At 48.7% G+C, this 21,774-nt stretch overlaps 1 protein-coding gene and 1 pseudogene across 1 annotated transcript; both read left to right on the top strand.

Annotated features, from left to right (window-relative positions):
- Nucleotides 1-3,689: 3,689 nt before the first annotated feature.
- On the top strand, nt 3,690-5,526 carry LOC125521659 (annotated as a pseudogene).
- A 3,856-nt stretch (nt 5,527-9,382) lies between these two features.
- LOC125520005 (RHOMBOID-like protein 2) lies at nt 9,383-19,181 on the top strand. Its single transcript, XM_048684783.1, has 5 exons — nt 9,383-9,982; nt 16,915-17,078; nt 18,100-18,266; nt 18,430-18,677; nt 18,802-19,181. Exons 1-5 carry the CDS (start codon nt 9,702-9,704, stop codon nt 18,911-18,913), a joined length of 972 nt encoding a protein of 323 aa, XP_048540740.1. The 5' UTR covers nt 9,383-9,701; the 3' UTR covers nt 18,914-19,181.
- Nucleotides 19,182-21,774: the final 2,593 nt, after the last annotated feature.

The following is a 21,774-nucleotide window of genomic DNA, read 5'->3' as shown; positions in this document are numbered from 1 at the left end:
TTAAGCCGGAGCGAGTTGGGGCTAGATCTGAATCTAGCAGATAACCTTGGGTGGCGATCCAGTCCAGTTGAAGGCGCGTGATGGAGCAGCTTCTCGAGTCACCTTTGAGGGGGCCGTCGGGTCTCTTAGAGGAACCTGGGTCGTTTTTCATTGTTGTAGCTCTCGAAGCTAGACTTTGGGGGAGAAATCTGTGTTGAGTTGCGAAAGGGGAAGGTCAAGATGTGCTTTGCCATGGCTTCGGACCGGGTACCCGTTAAATAAAGTGAAAAAGGGTGACGCTTCGACATCTGACCATAAAGTGACTCGATTCCCCAAATGGCGCGATGGTCGAGGGAAATTTGTGAAGACAACGCGCCGTGGGACCAGGGGCCAAGGAGAACTCACCTGTCCAACCGAAGACTTCAAGGCCAAACTCAAATTACTGATGGGAACTCTGTCAAGCCAGAGACTCCAAGGCCGAAGACATATGTCTGAAGAAGATCGTCATCCTCGGCGTTGAAGACCAGTTCAGGGGCTACCAACGGTGGCCTGGACTAGGGAGTACCAACTTAGTTGGCCACAATCCATGGGCCGAGCTTATGGCCCACCCTACTCACAAGGAAGGACTCCGGAGGCCTCATACTTCCGTGTGATCAAGATGGATTCTGCCGAAAACTTGACGTGTACTCCAAGGACCGCTTCGGTCGCCGGCATGTTTATCCCTAGTTTGGCAATCGACCATGTTTAACCCTACGTACCCCCCCCCCAGCGTCTATATAAGTTTCTTAAAGTTTGGGAGCTGTCATCCTAACCATAGACATGTGTTGTCACTTAATAACGAGATCATATAATTAGGAGATTGATGTGATGGAGGAGACTCATCAGTTAGCTTAGCATATGATTGTTCAATTTATTGCTACTGCTTTCTTAATGTCAATCACATCATTCTCCTAATAATGTGATCTCGTTATCAAGTGACAACACATGTCTATGGTTAGGATTACAACTCCCATATTTGGGCTAGATATGTAGGGTGCTGGGCAGGCCAGACGTTTGAGGGTCGTTTGAGAGGCCCGTTTGGGTCAAAAAATCGTGACCGGGCGGCCCGCCCGGACGTATAAGACGCGTTTGAGAAGTCCGGTTGTAAATGCTCTAAGGCACAGTTGGGTAGATTGTCGCCCCCTATTCTCTTAGTGTGAATCCTTGGAGTCGTAAAATCTCCTCCCTTCTTTACTCCAAAAATTGTTGATCACTTCTATAATACCTCGGTGCTTTTTTTAGTCCAATGTAAATTTCTTAGGCAGGAAATCGCTTTGCATTCATTTTCTAACAAAACGTTTTTATAGAAGGGGCTCACCCAGGTGCGGTCGCGGAAATTCGCTCCCGACGGTACTCGAACTCGGTCTGTAAGGAAACACCATTGTGTCCTTGTAGCCCAGTTCTCAACAAAACGTTTTTATGAGGTCGTGCGAGCGGCTTCTTCATGTTCGCACGAGTGTTGCTGCTTATAGCTTCAGATGCAGCAAAATGGTGTAGTGAACTTGTGATGGCGATGCGGACCATTGGACATAGACATGTTTCATGTTATCTGCCTGACGAGGGATATCTAGTCGCCTGTTTAAGGAAGGGTAGATCCTCGACCTCTGCATCGATAATCCATATTCGGTCGTATGATACATCTTGGATTCTTGAGTTGGTTCAAGCTAATAAACACCCTGCCCGCTTTTGTTGAACACACGGGAAATGAAGTAGCGTACAACTAGATAGATCACTGCATCTCACAAGGTACACATTCAACGAGATTGTTCGATCTCTTGCTTGCTTGTCTCGTTAATTCCTTACACATCTTCTCTTGTGTAGCCCCCGACCGCCCCATCCAGGCGTCTCGCGGGCGAAACCCTAGATCACCGCAGAGCTCCCCCTTCCTCTCTCCTTCCCCCCTCGCCGTCGCCTGAGGCCGCCGCCGGGCAAGCCCGGGGCGCCCCCGAGGAAGGTGGCGGCGGGGCATCTGCTGCTATGCTCTCTCGCAAGGGGCGGCGGGGCATCTGCTGCTATGCTCTCTCGCAAGGGGCGGCAGGATCTAGGGTTGCGGCCTTGTTCGGAGTGGCGCCACCGGCTCTGCGGCGAGCGTTGGCACGAGTGTGGTGGTGGCATCCCTGGCCGTGAGGACGGCGAGCGTTGGCACGAGTGTGGTGGTGGCGTCCCCGGCGTTCGGCGGCACCAGATCTGGCGGCCCCTTCCATCTCCGACGCGATGCGATCCAACCCTTTCGGGCCTGGGTCGGGGTCTTCTTCTTCGATCGTTGGTCTCGTTTTGCGGGTGGGATGGTGGTGTGGAGCCAGACCAGGAGAATTCCGTGGCCGGCCATGGCTGGCCGTGACGGCGGCGGTGCCCGAGGGCACCGTTCTTCCTCCTTGGAGGCGTTTATCAGGTTTGCCTCCCTCCACCCACCATCCTCTAGCCTCTCGGGTGAAAGCTCTAACCTCGGTGGGCGGTGGCGGCACTCTCGGCGTTGTTTTTCTTGAAGGCGTCGCCTTTGGGAGCCGTTTGGTTGGTGTGCGCTGTTGGGGTGCGTTCGACAACGGAAGTGGTGTGTCCTCTTCATCCAAGCTTGATGCTATCCCTCCTCTGCGGTCGGGCCATGGGCAATTCTGCTTGAGGGAAGCTTTGGCGGCTCGTCGAGAGTGCGTTGATCGTCTCTATGTGGCCATCCTCCAGCGGCAACCATTCTTGTTCTAGGTGGAACATTCTATCTTCCGACAGTGCGGTGCCTATCGAGCCAGGCGAGGAGGTTGTGGCCTTCTTCGGAGATGGAGTTGGATGGTTGTGTCGTGTCGGGGTCCGTAGCTGTTTGGTGACCACATTCTCTCTTGATGCCAGTCATCCCCTTCTCCTTTGTGCCAGCATGGTCCTGGTTCCCTCGTGCTTCGTTCTCGGAGGAGGGCCTCGATGTCTTCACTTGCGTGCTTCTCTGATTTACCCTCTAGCTTGTAGCATTTGAGGCTAGTTAGCTGCTTTTCGACGGCTATGTATCTTATCATGTTGTATTTCTTTTTTTCGGTTACTTGTGATCTATATTCTTGGCCGGTTGATGGCTTTGTTAATTCAAAGTTAAGCTAGTCTCGAGCCCCATCTCAAACTCGGCTGATGCCTTTTCTCTAAAAATCTTCTCTTGTGTATGGGCCAGCAAGGGTTCGAGCCTCACTTTCATCTTTTTTTTGCCCTGGTTCCTCCTAGGACCAACTGGTCTTTTAGCCTGCTGGGCCAAGGAAAAAAATTATATGAGACCAGGTCTTACGGTTAGTAGGTGAGACCCATCCTGATGGATGACACGTGGCATTCACAAATCATAAAGCATCCCCCACCCCGACTTAAAATCAGGGAGAAGAGATTAGATGACACGTGACATTCACAAATCACAAAGCATCTAATCTCTCTCTCCCCTGATTTTAAGTCAGGGTGGGGGATGCTTTGTGATTTGTGAATACCACGTGTCATTCATCAAAATGGATCTCACATAAGACCTGGTCTCATAAAATTCTTTTCCTGGCCCAATGGCAAGTGCGTCCTATTTCCAATTAAGCCAGCTGAGTTCGAAACTCCCCTCCTACCTAACAACGAATGTTAAGGGAGGGAACTTCCCCCTCTAACCTCGTTTATTTTTCTTGCCTCAACATTCGTCAAAGGGGATTGAATACTCGGGTGCCTTCGTTGGCCACTAAGCATTTTGCAGAAGAAACGAATAGATTTACGTTGGAGAGGAGTTACAAGTAGCACCAAACAATAATAAAAGCGCTCAATTGCGCTATCTTTCATTTTGGAGGAGGTTACGTTTATATTTGCATGAAGTCTTCAATTCATGGAATATCGACGCTCATGTATGTAACGGTGTACATATAAGATACGAAGATCCCTGCAGACACTAGGCGGTTCTGAAGTCTGAACTTCCAATCCCAACAGCCATGGCTACAGTCCTCATGGTCCCCTTGATGCTGTACCTGCTCGCGGTGCTTGCCGGCCGCCATGTTCACTGCAAGAGCACTGGGGCCGCCGCCGACGGCCTTTATGACGTTACAGAGTACGGAGCGGCGCCGAGCAGAAAAGACAACAAAGACGTGAGTGCGTTGCTGCAGACTGGACTCGCTGCTTCCTGTGTTTTCCGTTCGTTTCTGAACCCATGTGTCGTGTTCCCGTGTCACCACTCACCACCACTGACTTTCCAGGCATTCTTGGCGGCATGGCGCGCCGCGTGCAGCTCCACGGCCGGCAACGCGACGCTGCTGATCCCCGAGGGCACCTTCGCCGTCGGCGCCGTGGAGTTCTCGGGCCCGTGCAAGAGCGGTGGCGCGCCCGTCGTGGTGATCGACGGCGTGCTACGGCCGTGCACGGGTGGATGCCACCTAACGGATGATGACTGGATCACGTTCAGCGCCCTGAGCAACCTCCTCGTCACCGGCGCCGGTACCCTAGACGGCCAGGGCGGCGCTAGGACTAACAATGCCAAAACGACGGTGATCACGCCGGCCGCCAATACTGAATCGATCAAATTTGTGTCATTTCCATTTTACTGAACGAGACGGTGAGGTGATTTTGCCGGCCATTGTGCAGACTCTGGAGCTGGACGGCGTGACGAACTCGACCGTGAGGGGCCTGCGGTTCGTGGATAGCCGGGGCTTCCACTTGAGCTTCCACCGCAGCAGCCGCGTCGCGGCGGAGGGCCTCCGCATCCACGCCCCCGCGTCCAGCCGGAACACGGACGGCATCCACGTCGGCTGCTCGAGCCACGTCCGCATCGCCGACTCGGTCATCGGCACGGGCGACGACTGCGTGTCCGTCGGCCCCGGCTCCTCGGACGTGGTGGTCACCGGCATCATCTGCGGCCCGGGCCACGGCATCAGCGTGGGCAGCCTGGGGAGGAAGGAGGGGGAGGAGGACTCCAACATCACCTTCGAGGACATCATCATGGCCGACGTGTCCAACCCCATCCTCATCGACCAGCGGTACTGCCCCCACGGCCGTTGCTCCGACGTCGACAAGCCGTCGCGGGTGCAGATCAGCGATGTGACCTTCAGGAGGATCCAGGGGACGTCGAGCAGCAAGGTGGCGGTGCAGCTGCGGTGCAGCGAGGAGCAGCCGTGCAGCGGGGTGCGCCTGGACGGCATCAACCTCCGCTGCGGCGACCAGCCGTGCCACGCGCAGTTCGCCAACGTGCGGGGGGCGCCCGCCTTGGAGGCGCAGGCGCCCAGCCTGTGGGTTCAAGAAGCTCACGGACTGCCATCGGACGCTGAATAACCAAACCATTCTTCTCTGACCGACAAGAAGAGTTCACACGGTTTTACGCTTGCAGGCGTCGAGCGCTGTAGGGGCGCTTCTTTTTGGGACTACACGTTAGTAGTATGCAGGACCTATCGGGTTTGCTTGAGAATTGCTTGATTTTGGTTTAAAGTTTGAAGATGATTTTTTGCAGGATGATAATAATCAGGTTAATTTCGAGCTGAAAATTTGCATACAAGCAGTATAGTTTCTTTCTTTTGTTGGAATTCAGAAATCAAGCAGTACCAACTTGATGAAAAGATCACGGCCATGAATTCCTTGTGATACAGCACGACAAGTAAAGCTTCGGTGTGTTAAAAAAAAGACAAATAAGCTTGGGGACCAACAGGAGGAGATTGCGATAGAGAACCGGCTGCATGCCTGTAGCTGTAGCGACACAGCACCAGTCATGTGCATGGTTCCGCGGTTCCGGTCGATCGGCCATCGACGGCGCTCGCTGGAAGCACAAAGACGCGCGAACTACCGAATCCGTCGGTGCACATATGCCACCACCCAGACACGAATCGACTCAACGGCCACCAGAGGACACGCGCTCACTTTCAATCGCTAACAACGTTCGCGTCGATCATGCCATGAAGGCTGTAAGAGCAACTCCAACAGGCCGATTCAAATGGATGACGTTTTTGTTTGTTTTTTTGTTTGTTTGGATCGATCGTTCGTCCGCCGTTCATCATTTTTTAGTTTTGGGTCGGCAGTGCGTCCAACAGGCCGACCCATTTCATGACCGCGCATGTTTAACATTATGCTGTCGTCCTGGTTTTGGCGCTCTAGCGCGCGGGAAAGGCTCGCGCGCAGGGTAGCGGCCTAGCGCGCGTTGGTTTTGGCGCTCCAGCGCGCGGGAAAAGTTCGCGCGCGCACCGCGGCCGGCGCTCGCTATAAAGAAGGCGCTCCCTCCACATTCTGTCGGCCGCCCCACTCTCGCCGCCTCTGCGCCATCATGTCGATCCGCCGCCTAGGCGCTTCGGATTTTCACGGAGTCCGCGAGCGCCGCTCCGGCAGCTTCTCCGCCGAGATCTGGTTTCGCGAGAAATGTCTCGTCCTCGGCACCTTCGACACCGCAGAGGAGGCAGCCCGCGCGCACGACGCGGCGGCGTGGCGCCTCCTAAGGCCTCGTCGGGATATGAATATGAATTTTCCCAACGTGTCGAGCCAGCCTGCGCCTCTCCCGCGGCTTTTCATCGACGAGGGTCGTCGTGTCCACCGAAGGCAGCAGCGTCGCCTCGCCATCGTAGAGAAGGACGTGGAAGCCTTGGTGGTGTGGCGCGGAGGCTTTCCGCAGGACATCGTTGACGAGCGCCGGTTCTACAAGCAATTGAGATCGGAGAGGGACGCGAAGAGGAGGGAGCGAGCTGCCTATCGGGAGGACAAGCGTTCGCGGAAGCAGGCAGCTCAACTGAAACTGAAACTACGAGAAACGGCGGGTTGGGACTTTGAAGACGAGGCGTATGCTGACGCCTACATTGAGACATTCGGAGGAAGACATTACTGAGTCGGAGTCAGAAATCGACGAGTAGTGCTCTTTTCTTTTTATTTGTGTACGCTAGAATTATCTATGTATCCATTTTTATCTGAAAAAATGGTCGGCGACGTAGCAAGCGGGCGAGGATGTGAATCCAATGTGCCACCGACCAGCGGCCCCGGTGAAAGTGCAACTATCCCTAGGTGGTTTTGGTAATTCATAACAACATATAGCTCATTGAGCTAATGCTATTCTAAGATGATTATTTCAGGAAAGCTCAATGATTGGCATGGCATGGATGTGAAAGTGGAACCCTCAAAATGCTAAGGACAAAGAATTGGCTTAAGCTCAAAAGCTCAAGACTCTTCATTTTACATTTTAGTGATCCAAGATCACATTGAGTCTTTAGAAAAAGCCAATACTATCAAGGAGGGATGATGTGTTGCTTAATGAGCCTCTTGCTTCATGTGCTTAGTGATATGCTTCAAAACCCTCAACTACTTTCCCATATCCACTTGTGACCTAAACCCTAAGCCAAACTCGATCCTACCGATTCTTTCTATCCGGCGCCACCGAGTTTCATTTGTCATAAGCCACTGCCAAACCCTAGCAATTCGGTTCTACCGATAGGGATCTCGGTCTCACCGAGATGGGATTGCAAACTCTCAGTTTCCCTTTCATAACTTTTCGGTCTCACCGAAAGAGCGAATCGATCCCACCGAGATTGCAATGTAAACTCTTTGTTTCCCTTTTGTAACTTTTCGGTCTCACCGAAAAAGCAAATCGGTCCCACCGAGTTTGCCTGACCAACTCTCTGGTTAGCTAATTACCAAATTCGGTCTCATCGAGTTTGTGTAATCGGTCTCACCGAGATTACGTTATGCCCAAACCCTAACCATATCGGTCCTACCGAGTTGCATGTCAGTCCCACCGAAAATCTCTAACGGTCACTAGGTTTACCTTTTCGGTCCGACCGAGTTTGTTGATTCGGTCCCACCGAGATTGGAAAACTGTGTGTAACGGTTGGATTTTGTGTGGAGGCTATATATACCCCTCCACCTCCTCTTCATTCGTGGAGTGAGCCATCAGAACACATACACAATTCCAACTCATATGTTCTGAGAGAGAACCACCTACTCATGTGTTGAGACCAAGATATTCCATTTCTACCATATGAATCTTGATCTCTAGCCTTCCCCAAGTTGCTTTCCACTCAAATCTTTTTCCACAAAATCCAAATCCTATGAGAGAGAGTTGAGTGTTGGGGAGACTATCATTTGAAGCACAAGAGTAAGGAGTTCATTACCTACACACCATTTGTTACTTCTTGAAGAGTGATGTCTCCTAGATTGGCTAGGTGTCACTTGGGAGCCTCCGACAAGATTGTGGAGTTGAACCAAAGAGTTTGTAAGGGCAAGGAGATCGCCTACTTCGTGAAGATCTCCCGCTAGTGAGACAAGTCCTTCGTGGGGATGGCCATGGTGGGATAGACAAGGTTGCTTCTTCGTGGACCCTTTGTGGGTGGTTGCTTCTTCGTGGACCCTTCGTGGGTGGAGCCCTTCGTGGACTCGCGCAACCGTTACCTTCGTGGGTGGAGCCCTCCGTGGACTCGCGCAACCGTTACCCTTCGTGGGTTGAAGTCTCCATCAACGTGGATGTAGGATAGCACCACTTATCCGAACCACGGAAAAAACATCCGTGTCTCCAATTGCGTTTGAATTCTCCAAACCCTTCCCTTTACATTTTTGCAAGTTACATGCTTTACTTTCCGCTGCCAATATACTCTTTGCATGCTTGCTTGAATTGTGTGATGATTGCTTGACTTGTCCTACAATAGCTAAAATCTGCCAAGAACTAAAATTGGGAAAAGGTTAAGTTTTTATTTGGTCAAGTAGTCTAATCACCCCCTCTAGACATACTTTCGATCCTACACCCGGTGAGAAAAAAGGGCGAGCGCGCGCGTCCGTCTTGTGTCCGCGCCGACGCAAATCAGGCTCAAAAATGAACTGGGATTGGGTCGGCAAGCGGACGAAAGCGGACACACGTCCATTTAGATCGGCACGTTGGGCCAACCTTTTTATCCGCGTCAACCCAAACGGACGGCTGCGGATAAAATAGGTCGCCCCATTCAAGCTGCTCTAAGCCTGTAAATAAAGCTATAGAATTCAAGGGGAAGGAGCAGCTTTTTCTCGATCAAGTAGCGGGAGCTCGGCATCCCCGTCAAATCTCTGCTGTTTATTGCTTACTAAAGAAAATAGCCAACCTAGTTGAGCTCTGTGTGAGTTAGTTGAGCTCTGTACCTACATATACGTGTAAGCATTGTAATCAATGAAAGCAAGTGTTGCACAAAACCTCTCTCTCCTGTCCTCGCTCTGGTTCTGACAAGAGCAAATGTGCAAAACGTGAGCTGAGGATGCGTGCCGTCTCGCACATCCTGTATTACGAACGTCACACATTTTGATGCGTATTCCATTAGAAAGATTGCGTACCGTCCAGTTCAGATAAGCTCTCTGATGTTGCCTCCCAAGGATAAGCATTACTAGCTGCATAACCGTCCAGTTTACAGTAGCTTGCTAGCTAACCAATCCTTAACCCGAGACTGTCGCCGGCACGCCCGCGCCGCGCCACGGCCCACGGTCCCGACGCGCCAGACGCCAGTCTCACGGCCACACTGAGTCACTGACTGTCGGCGCGGCGGCCACCTCACCTCACTCTCCACCATTTATCACCCCCCTCCTCGCTTCCAAGCCAAGCCGCGCGCGACGCCAAGCACCTTCCACTACTCCTACACTCCCACACACTACAGCTCGTACGTCGCCGCTTCCCCTCCCCCGGCCCGCGGCCGCTGCTATAACTACAGGCCACGGAGCGCCAGCGAGGGGGGCAGCCCTAGCTAGCTAGACCAGACTTCGCGCGCGCGTTAGGGACCATGGCGAGCGGCAGCGGCAGCGGCGAGGGGAAGGCGGGCAGGGCGGGCGCGGGGTACCAGCAGTACGGCACCGGCTACGACGAGCGCCAGTGGTGGCCGTGGCTCGTGCCCACCGTGCTCGGCGCCTGCGTCTCGGTCTTCGCCGTCGAGATGTACCTCAACGACTGCCCCCGCCACGGGAGCCCCCTCGGCGGCGACGCGCGCTGCGTCGCCGGCTTCCTCCGCCAGTTCTCCTTCCAGCCGCTGCGCGAGAACCCGCTCCTCGGCCCCTCTTCGGCCACGTAAGTCTCACACTCACACTCACCTCATGATTAATATTACAGTTTAATTTCGAAATCAAAAGTGGGGGATCTTGTCAGTGGAGTACTTGCAGCACAAGTTGGGGGTTTCTGCTGTGTTTACTGTGGGATTTGAAGCGAAATGAAAATGGGGGGATTGCAGTTTGGCTGGATATCTGTGTCACCGCTATCACTCGTCGCAATTTTTAGTTGCTAGTCTGGAAATGGGGGAGATTGGGCAATATTGACTAATTAGATCTGCATTACTACTGGTAAACAGTAGGTGATTTAGTTGTGGAGCAATGCAAAATATACCTGCAACAATTCGATTTTACAAAGGTACTCCCTCCGTCCGGGTTTATTAGGCCTCACAGCATTACAAGCATGTCCCTTTTTATAATGCCTCGCTTTGAAAAAGTGCATGTATGTAACCATTTCATTGGCTGCATTGAAAACTATTGTTGTTGGTGTCATGGCCGGGAAATTAATACACCTCATGCGTGCTTTTTCATTGGCTGCATGCATGTGAGAGAGTGCATTGGAAGTGGAATGAAAGAATTAATGTGAGCAAATTACTATGTGTCTTGATATAAGAGAAATTGTCTTTAGGCCTAATAAACCCGGACGGAGGGAGTATCTTTTGCTTATTTGTTTGACGGAAAACAGTAGCTGATTTAACTAGTACTTCAAATTATATGGTACAGAGAGTTAGCAAGGTATCTTTTATTATCTAGCATTCGTTTTCTCGTGGATACGCCACTTACTGGCAAATTAAAATCATAGCTATATCCCTCAAAATAATCATATCTATGGTAGGTACACTGCAATATCTATGTTGACCACATTGACTTTCATAATTATATTGCCTCTGCAATCTAAGATAGTGTTAGGCGTGGACTTCTCTTCTCTCATTGGACTGGAACAAAAAAATGTTGTTTTATCCGTTGTACTTTATTAATTCTATCACATGTGGCCTGCTATACACATATGTTATGTTACTTACATGAACATCAGATCAGCTGGCATATCTATCTTTTTCTGTTGTAATGTGATTTCATTATATATACAAATATCATGGTGTCCTGCGCAAACTAGTAAACGTCTTTAATCATCTTTAATGTTTTGAACTTGCATAAGTATGCACTAATATGCTACTTATAACAACATTAGACCGTGATCAGAAGTATTGTTTATGTGTGAATTTAATCAGTACACTGATTGTTTTTTTTTGAAAAGGGGGGACTCCCCGGCCTCTGCACCAGAACGATGCATACGGCCACCTTTATAAATAAGCAAATAGGTTCAACAAGGTCTTATAGTCTGAAACAAAAGTAACGGCAAGCTCACAAAGAGCCACAACGCCAAAAACACAAAAGCCAATAGGCCTCAACCGGCTAGCATAACAAAGATAGGAAAACTAATCCCCTATCCTATTACATGACCGCCATCCAAACCGGTTGAAAATATCCCGTGCTACCATCTCCCACCGGACAGATCCAGTAACCAAACGCTCCCTGGCCTCCATCGGAGTGAGTAACGACCACATACGGATCAGCGCAGTGGCTCGGAATATAATCTGCAAAAAATGAATATTTGTTGTTCTGTTAAAAGCCAAATCATTTCTGCAGTTCCAAATTGCCCACAATAAAGCACATACTCCTACGCGAATGTGTCTAGCTGTTTCGGACTCTATCCCAACAAGCCACGTTCCAAATAACGTACTGACAGAATTCGGAGGAGTAATGTTAAAGGCAATGTGCACCGTCTGCCACAAAACTTTGGCCAACGGGCAATAAAAAAAAAGGTGTTTGATAGTTTCATCCCGATCACAGAAACTACACCTAGTAGATCCTGTCCAGTTGCGCTTTACCAAGTTATCCTTTGTTAATATGACTTGTTTATGTACAAACCACATAAACACTTTAATTTTCAAAGGAACTTTGACTTTCCAAACATTATTCGGAACTAGGAATGGCGCTAGAGTTGATGATATCCATATACATCGATTTAACTGTGAACTCTCCAGACCTAGTAAGCTTCCAGCACAACTGATCGGGCTGTTGAGATAGCTGAACCTCCATAAGTCTACTCACTAAATGAAGCCACGCTTCCCATCGGTTGCCAACAAGCGTCCTCCTAAAATGAATATTAAGGGGGATGGACTGCAGTATCGTTGCAACATAAGCATCACATCGTTGAACAATACTATATAAGGACGGATACTGAAGCGCCAGCGGTGTCTCTCCAAGCCAGGTATCCTCCCAGAAACGTGTGGTAGTGCCATTACCGATTATAAACTTTGCCCTATTGAAGAAGGCTGCTTTGACTCTCATGAGCCCCTTCCAAAAAGGCGAGTCCGTCGGTCTCACTGTCACCTGGGACAAAGTTTTGGACTGCAGATACTTACTTCGGAGAATCTGCGCCCACGTGGCATCAGTCTCAACTGATAACTTATACAGCCACTTACTGAGAAGACATTTGTTTTTGACTTCAAGATTCCCAATGCCAAGGCCCCCCTGGTCCTTTGGTCACAGATGATATCCCATTTGGCGAGTCTGTATTTTCTTTTTAGTTCATCGCTCTGCCAAAAGAATCTGGATCGATAGAAGTCCAGCCTTTTCCTAACACCAACTGGGACTTCGAAGAAAGACAAGAGAAACATAGGCATACTCGTGACCACCGAATTAATAAGAATCAATCGGCCTCCGTATGACATGAGTTTGCCCTTCCAGCAACTCAGTTTCTTCTCAAACCGATCCTCGATACACTTCCATTCTCTGTTTGTCAGCTTACGATGGTGAATGGGTATACCTAAGTACGTGAAAGGTAATGTCCCCAATTCGCATCCAGACAATTGCCTATAAGCCTCTTGTTCCTCATTGGCTCTACCAAAACAGAACAACTCGCTTTTATGAAAGTTAATCTTCAACCCGGTCAATTGTTCAAATAAGCATAACACCAGCTTCATATTTCTCGCTTTTGCCAAGTCGTGCTCCATAAAGATGATCGTATCATCAGCGTACTGTAGGATAGACACACCTCCATCAACTAGATGAGGCACCAAGCCACCCACCTGACCAGCCTCCTTTGCCCTACCTATCAAAATTGCCAACATATCAACCACAATGTTGAACAAAATAGGAGACATTGGATCACCTTGTCTCGGGCCCTTGTGTGTCTAGAAATAATGACCTATGTCATCATTCACTTTAATTCCAACACTCCCTTTTTGCGTGAAAGATTCTACCTGGCGTCGCCAGGCTTCATCAAAACCCTTCATGCGTAAGGCCTGTTGAAGGAAAGGCCATTTGACTTTATCGTACGCTTTCTCGAAATCCACCTTGAAAACAACTCGTGGAGCGTTCCATGAAGGACCACAACCCCTTCTAGGATGTTTCTGTCCGGCATGAAAGTAGTTTGGGAATGTTGCACCACAGAATGCGCAATCTGCGTGAGCCTATTAGTCCCGACCTTGGTAAAGATTTTGAAACTAACATTAAGAAGACAGATGGGCCTGAATTGCTCAATTCTCACAACCTCTGTTTTCTTAGGAAGCAGGGTTATCGTTCCAAAATTCAGTTGAAATAGCTGAAGCTGTCCAGAGAATAAATCATGGAACAACGGCAACAAATCCCACTTAATAATATGCCAACACTTTTTATAGAACTTCGCCGGAAATCCATCCAGACCGGGAGCCTTATTATTTTTCATCTGCGAGATGGCCTCAAACACCTCTTTCTCGGAAAAAGGAGCAGCCAAAATATCATTCTCAACAGCAGTAAGTTGAGGAACATCCTCAATCCTAGACTCATCCAGAGAAACACAGTTATCCTCTGGAGGCCCAAACAGCTGCTTGTAATACTCGGTTATGTATAATTTTAGGTTCTCCTGTCCTAAAATCGTTCCTTCATCTTGTTCAAGCTGAAAGATCCTCTTCTTTCTGTGTTTGCCATTGGCGATCATGTGAAAGAATTGAGTGTTCGCGTCCCCTTGGACAACTCGTCGGACCTTGGCCCGCAGCACCCACTTTAATTCCTCTTCACGAAGAAGCTCTTTCAATCTCATCTCCGCGTCAAGCTTGGCATGAAGCTCCGAGGCCAGCAGAACCGTGGATTCGGCTTTTACATCTAGGGACTGAATAAGGGTAAGGAGCCTTTTCTTTTTGACCTTGTAAATCCCACTAATATGCTTAGCCCACCCACGTAGGAAACTTCTCAAGTGCCTGATCTTATTCTGCCAACGCTCAAGCGCAGTCCTGCCTCCAGCATCCTTAGCCCATTCCCTGGCTACAAGATCAAAGAAGCCGTCTCATTCAAACCAAGCTAGCTCGAACGAAAACGACTTTTTGTTTCCCAAATGGGTAGCCTCACCGGTGTCTACAAATAAAGGCGTGTGGTCAGAAATACCACGGGAAAGTGCCTAAACTGTTACGAAGGGAAACTTCTGTTCCCATTCGACGCTAGCTAGTACTCGATCCAGCTTTTCAAACGTTGGATTTGGCAATGCGTTAGCCCAGGTGAATTTTCTTCCCGAAAGCTCTATCTCTCGCAGATCCAAGCTTTCAATGATGGTATTAAACATAAATGACCATCTCCCATCGAAATTATCATTGTTCTTCTCCTCACGCCTTCTAATAATATTGAAATCACCCCCCACCAGGATTGGAAGCTGCTCAGAACCGCAAATCCAAACCAGATTAGCCAAGAACTCAGGTTTGAGTTCGGGCTGTGCGGCACCATATACCGCCACCAGAGCCCAATTAAACCCATCGGCCTTCGACCGCACCCGAAAATTAACTGCAAAGTCTCCCATCACCACACTTCGGACTTCGAGCGAATCGCATCTAACTCTGAGTAAGATCCCACCCGATCTTCCTCTCGGCGGCAGACAATGCGAATCAAAATCAATACCTCTCGATAAAGTATTGAGAAACTGTGGCAAAAAATTATCTCTACCAGTTTCCGACAATGCGATAGTCTAGCCTATGCTCGATGGACGCCTCTGCAAGAAACCTTCTTTTAGCCAAGTCTTTCAGACCTCTGCTATTCCAAAAGATTCCTTTCATATTTCGTCATGAAATTTTTTAGCAGTACGGATCCTAGCACTCCTACGCACTGCTGAAACCGGGTAAATCTTCCGCTTCCACTTGCGTTTAGGCTTGTTCTGACCCTCCAGCCGGTCCTCATAACCAGGCTAAGTGGACCTAACCACGACAGCCTCAGAGGTGTCATCCTCCTCCTCAGACTCAGCGAGGGGTGGTAGAAGATCCGCACAAAAATTATCGAGCACCCTGACCCCCAAAGCATCAATGTCGGAGTCATTCATGGGTTTAACCGCTGCTAAGTTTCGAATCATCTTCAAAGCCCGCTCCGCCTCTAAATCCAGGATATCATTAACGGAATTTGAAATTTCACTATCATTACTACCTAGTGAAACTCCTAATTGGTTTGCATTATTAATAATCTCCTCATTAGAAAAATGCAAAATGGAATTAGAGGTATTAACCGACATACCAGTAGTGACCTCAACGTCACGAAGCTTGGCCGCCCTCATGGCGCACCGCTGCTGTATGTCATCAGCCTCCGGATGATCCTGGAGACGGCAGCTCAACCGTCGCCCCACAGAGACCGGATCCGGAATCCCTCCAAACGCAATAACCTCCTCCCGAGTGACCCTGCTCGGGGTGGGGCCTCTTGCCTCACCCCTAACACGCAGCCGGTCGGCCTCCGTCGACGAAACAGCAGGAACGCCTGAAAGCGGCGGCGGGGAGCTCCACGGCGCCGCCGACGTCGACCGCGCACCGCGGCAAAGAGTCGGAGACGAACTGGGGGAGGGGAATGCATGGGCCGCCTGCCCATACTCCCCACCCATCCCGGCCCTCTGGCAAGAGGGGCTCGCCGGCGCCACAAGAGGAGCGGCCACCCTAGGCGCCCCAGGGGAAGAGGGCGCCGAGGCCACCTGCCCCGAGCCCCCTCCAGAAGGCGGAGCCGCCACCTGCAGCTCTGGCTACGCGAGAGGAGAAGAGGGTGCCGGGGCCACCTGCCCCGGACCCCCTCCCGAAGGTAAGACCTCCACCACCGAAACCGCGTCCTGAGGAGAAGCAATGCGCTGAGCAGGAAAGGGAGTGGCCACCTGCCTAGACTCCTCCTCTCCCCTGACCGAGGTCGGCGAGCCCCCGAGAATGGGACTCTCAGCATCCTCAAAATCTAAGGTAGGTAACGTGTGCTCAAAAACATCGTCAGACTTTATCCGGTCACTCCAAAGTCTCGGGGGCGCAGAAGCAGGCTCAAAAGATCCAAATCTCAGAGAGTTCATAGGCACTGAAGAGGGTGGTGCCGTCCCATGGGCTACTTGCCGCGCCCCACAAAACTAAAAGCAGTGCGCATATCTCTAGTTTCTTTTCTTCCTTCCTTTGTCTAACCTGACATCCTATCAAATTCCAAAAAGCGCACGCTTTTTGAATTCCGTTTAGATATGCGCACTGCTTTTAGTTTTGTTTAGGGTATGCACAGCGTTTTCATTTTTTTCCGTGAGTACATGATTTCAGGCACACACAAATTGCTTGCACACATAATTCTTCACGTCCTGGACAATGATAAAAGGCCCATGGTCCATCAAGCTGTAATTTTGTATGTGCCACCATGTTTAAAAAGTGCAAGTCCACATAATCTGAGTGCAATTTTGAAGATCTGGTTATGTTACATTATTCTATTGGATAAATGGATGGAAGATTTTCTTTTTGGTGAGAATTTCAGAAATATTTCTTTTTTCTGTTGTATTGTGCTTTTAATATATTATACTAATTGATAGATAGCATGGCATCCGGAATCAGGGATACATTGGTTAGGATTGGCATGGTATAGTTTTGTTCATCTTGAAAATGTTGGAAATAAAGGGACTCAATGTCCTAAAGAAGTGCATACCCCATATTGCAGTTTGGAGAAGATGGGAGCTCTTGACTGGGCCAAAGTTGTTCATCAACACCAATGGTGGCGCCTATTCAGCTGTATCTGGCTCCATGCTGGCCTAATTCACTTGATTGTCAACATGATGAGCTTGCTATTCATAGGAATCCGCCTTGAACAGCAATTTGGCTTTGGTAAGCTTCACTGAAGTACTGAATTGGTCCATTTTTACATTTTCGCCGCATGTCAATCTTTCTTAATTGAGATACCTTGGTTGACTGTCATCTGCTTCTAACACTAGTCTTATACTCCCTCCATTTCTTTTTACTCTGCATATAAAATTTGGTCAAAGTCAAACTGGATAAAGTTTGACCAAATTTATATTTAAAAATATGAATATCTACAATACTAAAACTATATAGTATGAACATACGTTTCATGGTGCATCTGATAATATTGATTTCATATTGTGAATGTTTATATTTTTTAATATAAAGTTAGTCAAACTCTACAAAGGTGAGGGAGTATCAGATGCACCATGAGCAGCACCCAATGTTTATATCTAAAGGCTCTTATATTTCTTTACAGAGGGAGTAGTTGCTGAATTATTTTTATAGAAGGGGTTTCCTCGATTTGTATTGATACGAAACAAACCACCCAAAAGTGATCGGGCTTTTCATGCCCATCAAACACGTTACTACACAACATGCTGTCCTGAAACTATGCTAAGCAAAACGCCTCTAAACATATATGCCCTGCCACCTCATCCTGCCGTCAATCTTGGTATACATGGTGACCAGCTGCTCCAAGCATTGACGTTGGTTGCAATTTGCTCCAGTAGTCTTGCCCAGCGCCTGGGAGTTCCTTTGATAAATATTTTCAGAAGGAAAGGAGTTGTGGAGATATTTACAGAGATCTGGTTCTAAGGCCTGGGGACCAAATTTCCTTTGATATATATATACATGTAAATTTCCCAGCATTACTGCACAAAGGCCATTGGTTTCACAAATCTGATAAAGATTTGGCTTCCTGGTCTTTATTTGAAAACAATGAACAGTGATCATGTCTACAAAGGGTCAATGATCTTTTTAGAATTGTTTCTTTTCCTTATGTCGACGTGTTTCATTAATGTGGATTTGCGCATAGGTTGTATTTACCTTTGTGTTACCACGGAGTAAATTCCTGTGCACTGACTTCAGTTTTCGCACTTGCAAGTCCGCATTGGGATCATCTACCTGCTATCTGGCTTTGGTGGAAGTGTGCTATCTGCACTGTTCTTACGTAATCACTACATATCTGTCGGTGCCTCTGGAGCTTTGTTTGGTCTACTTGGCTGTATGCTCTCTGAGCTTATTATGAACTGGACCATTTATTCCAACAAGGTCAGCAGAATAGAGATACTAGTATAATACTCCCTCCGTATCAAAATATAAGACATTTCTTGACGCTGTCATAGTGTCACAAAAAACCGTCTTATATATTGATATGGAGGGAGTACTTTGTTGCACTGCTTCGATGCAAGTTTGAGCTGGTTTTCTCTTGCAGGCAGCAGCCATCACAACTCTTCTGTTCATAATTGCAATCAATCTGGCGATCGGGATACTACCGCATGCTGATAATTTTGCGCATATTGGTGGGTTCGTATCCGGGTTCCTTTTCGGGTTTGTGCTGCTGGCAAGGCCTCAATTTGGTTGGATGGAACGGCATGAGCTGCCCCAGACCGATCAACCCCCAAAGTACAAGACGTACCAGTATGTTCTGTGGGGCGCGGCACTGCTCTTGCTGCTGGTTGGGTAAGTCTCTCCACTCTATCCCAAGACATGACAAACTACTAGGAAGGTGTAGTCCAGATGTTCACTTTGTTGTAGCAAGACTTTACTACTAGTTGAAACCTGACGGAGGTGACTTGTGGTGCAGGTATGTGGTCGGCCTGGCGATGCTCTTCAAGGGAAAGAACGGCAACGACGGCTGCCACTGGTGCCGGTACCTCAACTGCGTGCCCTCGTCCAGGTGGAAGTGCAGCACTTAGACATGGTTCGGTTCCCCCCGTTCGGCGTTTCTCCGAAATGCATCAACTCCCGGAGAACCATTTTTATGCTTGTGTGTTTATACAGATACCAACATCAGAGGCTTGTGCCTCGCAGAGCTGAAACCCTCCTTTATCTTGCGTGACGATGTAATTTTACTTCGTGCCTGTTGGCCTCGGCATGATTCTGCGCCGACCGTACCTCCAGATTTTTGTCATGGTATATGCTGAATTTTTTTGTTAAAAAAAATCCTCGCAAGCAATTCATCAAGGGAAAGGACACGTCACACGTGTGATGTGTCTGCAGTCCATCATGTGAGCAACGGATCTATCGTGGTTTCACATAGAGAAAAATTACCATAGGTCACAAAACTTGAGCTGGCTAACACTTAAGTACCATTACTTCAAAATACTCGAAATATAGTCCATCTACTTGCGCAGGGGGTTCACTTTGGTCCGTATATATGATTGGAGCTACGTATTTGCTGACTTGGCCGAGTCAGCCTGTGCTTTGACTGCCACTTGTGCAGCACCTGTCGGGGGGGGGGGGGGGGGGGGGGGCGTTAATACTAGATGGCTGGAGGTTTTTTTTTGCAAATATGCGCGCACCAGGTCGGACGGCACCCCACCTGGTCATTAAACGGCCCGCACCGGGTCGCTCTCTCCTCCCTCCCGCAACCTCTCTGCTCCCGCACCGGGTCGCTCTCTCTTCTCTGCTCCCGCACCCTCTCTGCTCATCGTCGCTGCCGAGGTCGGACGTCGTTGGTGTCGACGACGGCTCCATGATCACGTCGTCGGACGCTGAGCCGCCGCCATCCGCGCCGTTCAGGAGGGGCCTGCGCGACGTGCCTCTTGCTCCTTCGCTCGCCGTGATGATGCCTCGCCGCCCCTGTACGGTACGTCACCATCGCCAGCAGCTCCTTTGCTCGATCTGTGCAATTTAGCTCCCGTAAAGAGTTCTTGGCCGCATCAATTGCGCGTAGGAGTTAGGGTTTGGCCGTTCGTTCTACTCTCTGACGGATTGGGTGTGGGGTGGTAGGGTTTTAACAGTTTGTGAAGATCTTTCTGACAGGCCAAAAATAGGGCTGCTTCATGGGGGGTTTGCAGTAGGAGCTAGGGTTTGGCCATGTTTGCAGAGATCTGGAGTGGTTATGGTTCTTTCTCCCCCCAATTTTTCATCGGTCCAGGGGTCTAGGGTTTAAGCAGTAAAGTTTGCTCTTAGTGTCAGAGTGTTAATTGGACCAAAAATTATTGTAATTTGCAATTACATTGTGTCAGATTGACCAAAGATGGTTGCTTTTCGACCTGTAAGATCATACATTTGTTAATTGGAGCCATGAATCTCTGTTTCTGAAAAAGTAAAAAAGTCTGAATCTTTGAACTGTAGTCTGAAATGTCTGAATCTCTCTGTAGTCTGAAATGTCTGAACTTTTTCAACTTGATTGTTTTGCAGGTCACTTAAGCAACCACTTCTCTGTTGAGGTCATACATGGTGGCTACTTTCTGTGTGCTGGCAAGCATAGGGGTTATCACAAAGGTCACTCCATTTGGTATGATTACTGTGACATAGATAATTGGACACCTAATGTTGTTGCCAGTCTAGTGGAGGAAATTGGATATGAGTTTGAGGGCAGGATCAGGGCTTATTGGTGTGTTCCTGGATTGACAGTGTATAAGAATGGATTAAGAGAGATCAAGATAGGGGACAACACTATGACAGAAAACATGAAGGATTGTGTTCTAAATGGCAACCACTTCCAACAGATATTTCTTGATCATGATGAGAGCATGAGATCATATATTTCTGTTGTTCAAGTCCACTCTGATGATGAGGATCCACCAATTGTCAGGTTCAGTGGCATTAGGCCAAAGAAGGAGAATGCCCACCAGCAGCAAGCAGAGCAGACACAGCAGTTGCAAGAGGAGCAGGATCAGCTCACTCTAGTGGAACATGAGCTGGCTCAGCATGATCAAGAGCATGATTCTGATCAAGAGCATGAGCAAGATGAAGCAGAGTCAGAAAGTGAAGCAGAGTCAGAAGAAGATGATTTCATACCAAGTCCACCCCAGCCTGGAACTACTTACCTTTCATCTCAGTTTGGGTTTAGGGCAAGGAAATCCTGTAGGTTTTTGAACATGGATGCAACAGACACAGTAGTGCAGGATTCAGATGAAGATTATATTCCACAAATTGTTGATTCAGACATTGATCTGCAGGATGATGATGACTTGTTTGACAAACATGTTGATTGTGAGAAGGGCAAAGGACCAGCAGTCCAAGAAGAAGTTGATGATCCTACTGAAGATATGGATATTTGTCTGCCATCCTCTGATGAAGATAAGGTGAAGCTGAATTTCAAAAGTTTTAGAGAGGAAGAGCTGACTAAACCACAGTTTCAAGTTGGCCAGACCTTTGGATCTGTTGAGTTCCTTAGGAAAGCTATCAAAGAGTACAACTGTCAGGAGAGAGTTGACATTAGGTGCCCTAGAAATGATAGGAAAAGACTAAATGCCATTTGTGAAGATGGATGCCCTTGGACCTTGTCTGCATCATTTGATGGGAGAATCAACTGCTTCATGATCAAGAAATACAATCCAAAGCATACATGCATAAAGAAATGGTGTGTTAAGTCATTCACTGCTCCTTTTATGGCTGGAAAATATCTTGATTCTTTCAGAGCAGATGAAAACATGAACATGAAATTTTTTGCAAGGGTGGTTCAGAAAGATTGGAACATGACAGCAACAAGAAGCAAGCTTAGAAGGGCTAAGAGGTTAGTGAAGAAAGTTATTGAAGGAGATGAGTTGGAGCAGTACAACAGCATGTGGGATTATGCACAAGAATTCAGAAGATCAAACCCAGG

This window comes from Triticum urartu, chromosome 7, assembly GCF_003073215.2.
Source record: "Triticum urartu cultivar G1812 chromosome 7, Tu2.1, whole genome shotgun sequence".
In the NCBI taxonomy this organism is placed as follows: Eukaryota; Viridiplantae; Streptophyta; class Magnoliopsida; order Poales; family Poaceae; genus Triticum; species Triticum urartu.
The sequence above is the reverse complement of the archived record's forward strand: the minus strand, read 5'-3'. Positions and strand labels throughout refer to the sequence as shown.

Bases quoted from the DNA above. Each gene is read 5' to 3' on its own strand.
- LOC125520005 (XM_048684783.1), top strand. From the start codon at position 9,702: ATGGCGAGCGGCAGCGGCAGCGGCGAGGGGAAGGCGGGCAGGGCGGGC. The intron at 9,983-16,914 runs GTAAGTCTCACA...CCCATATTGCAG, and splicing joins CTCGGCCCCTCTTCGGCCAC to TTTGGAGAAGATGGGAGCTC. The intron at 18,267-18,429 runs GTCAGCAGAATA...TTTCTCTTGCAG, and splicing joins GGACCATTTATTCCAACAAG to GCAGCAGCCATCACAACTCT.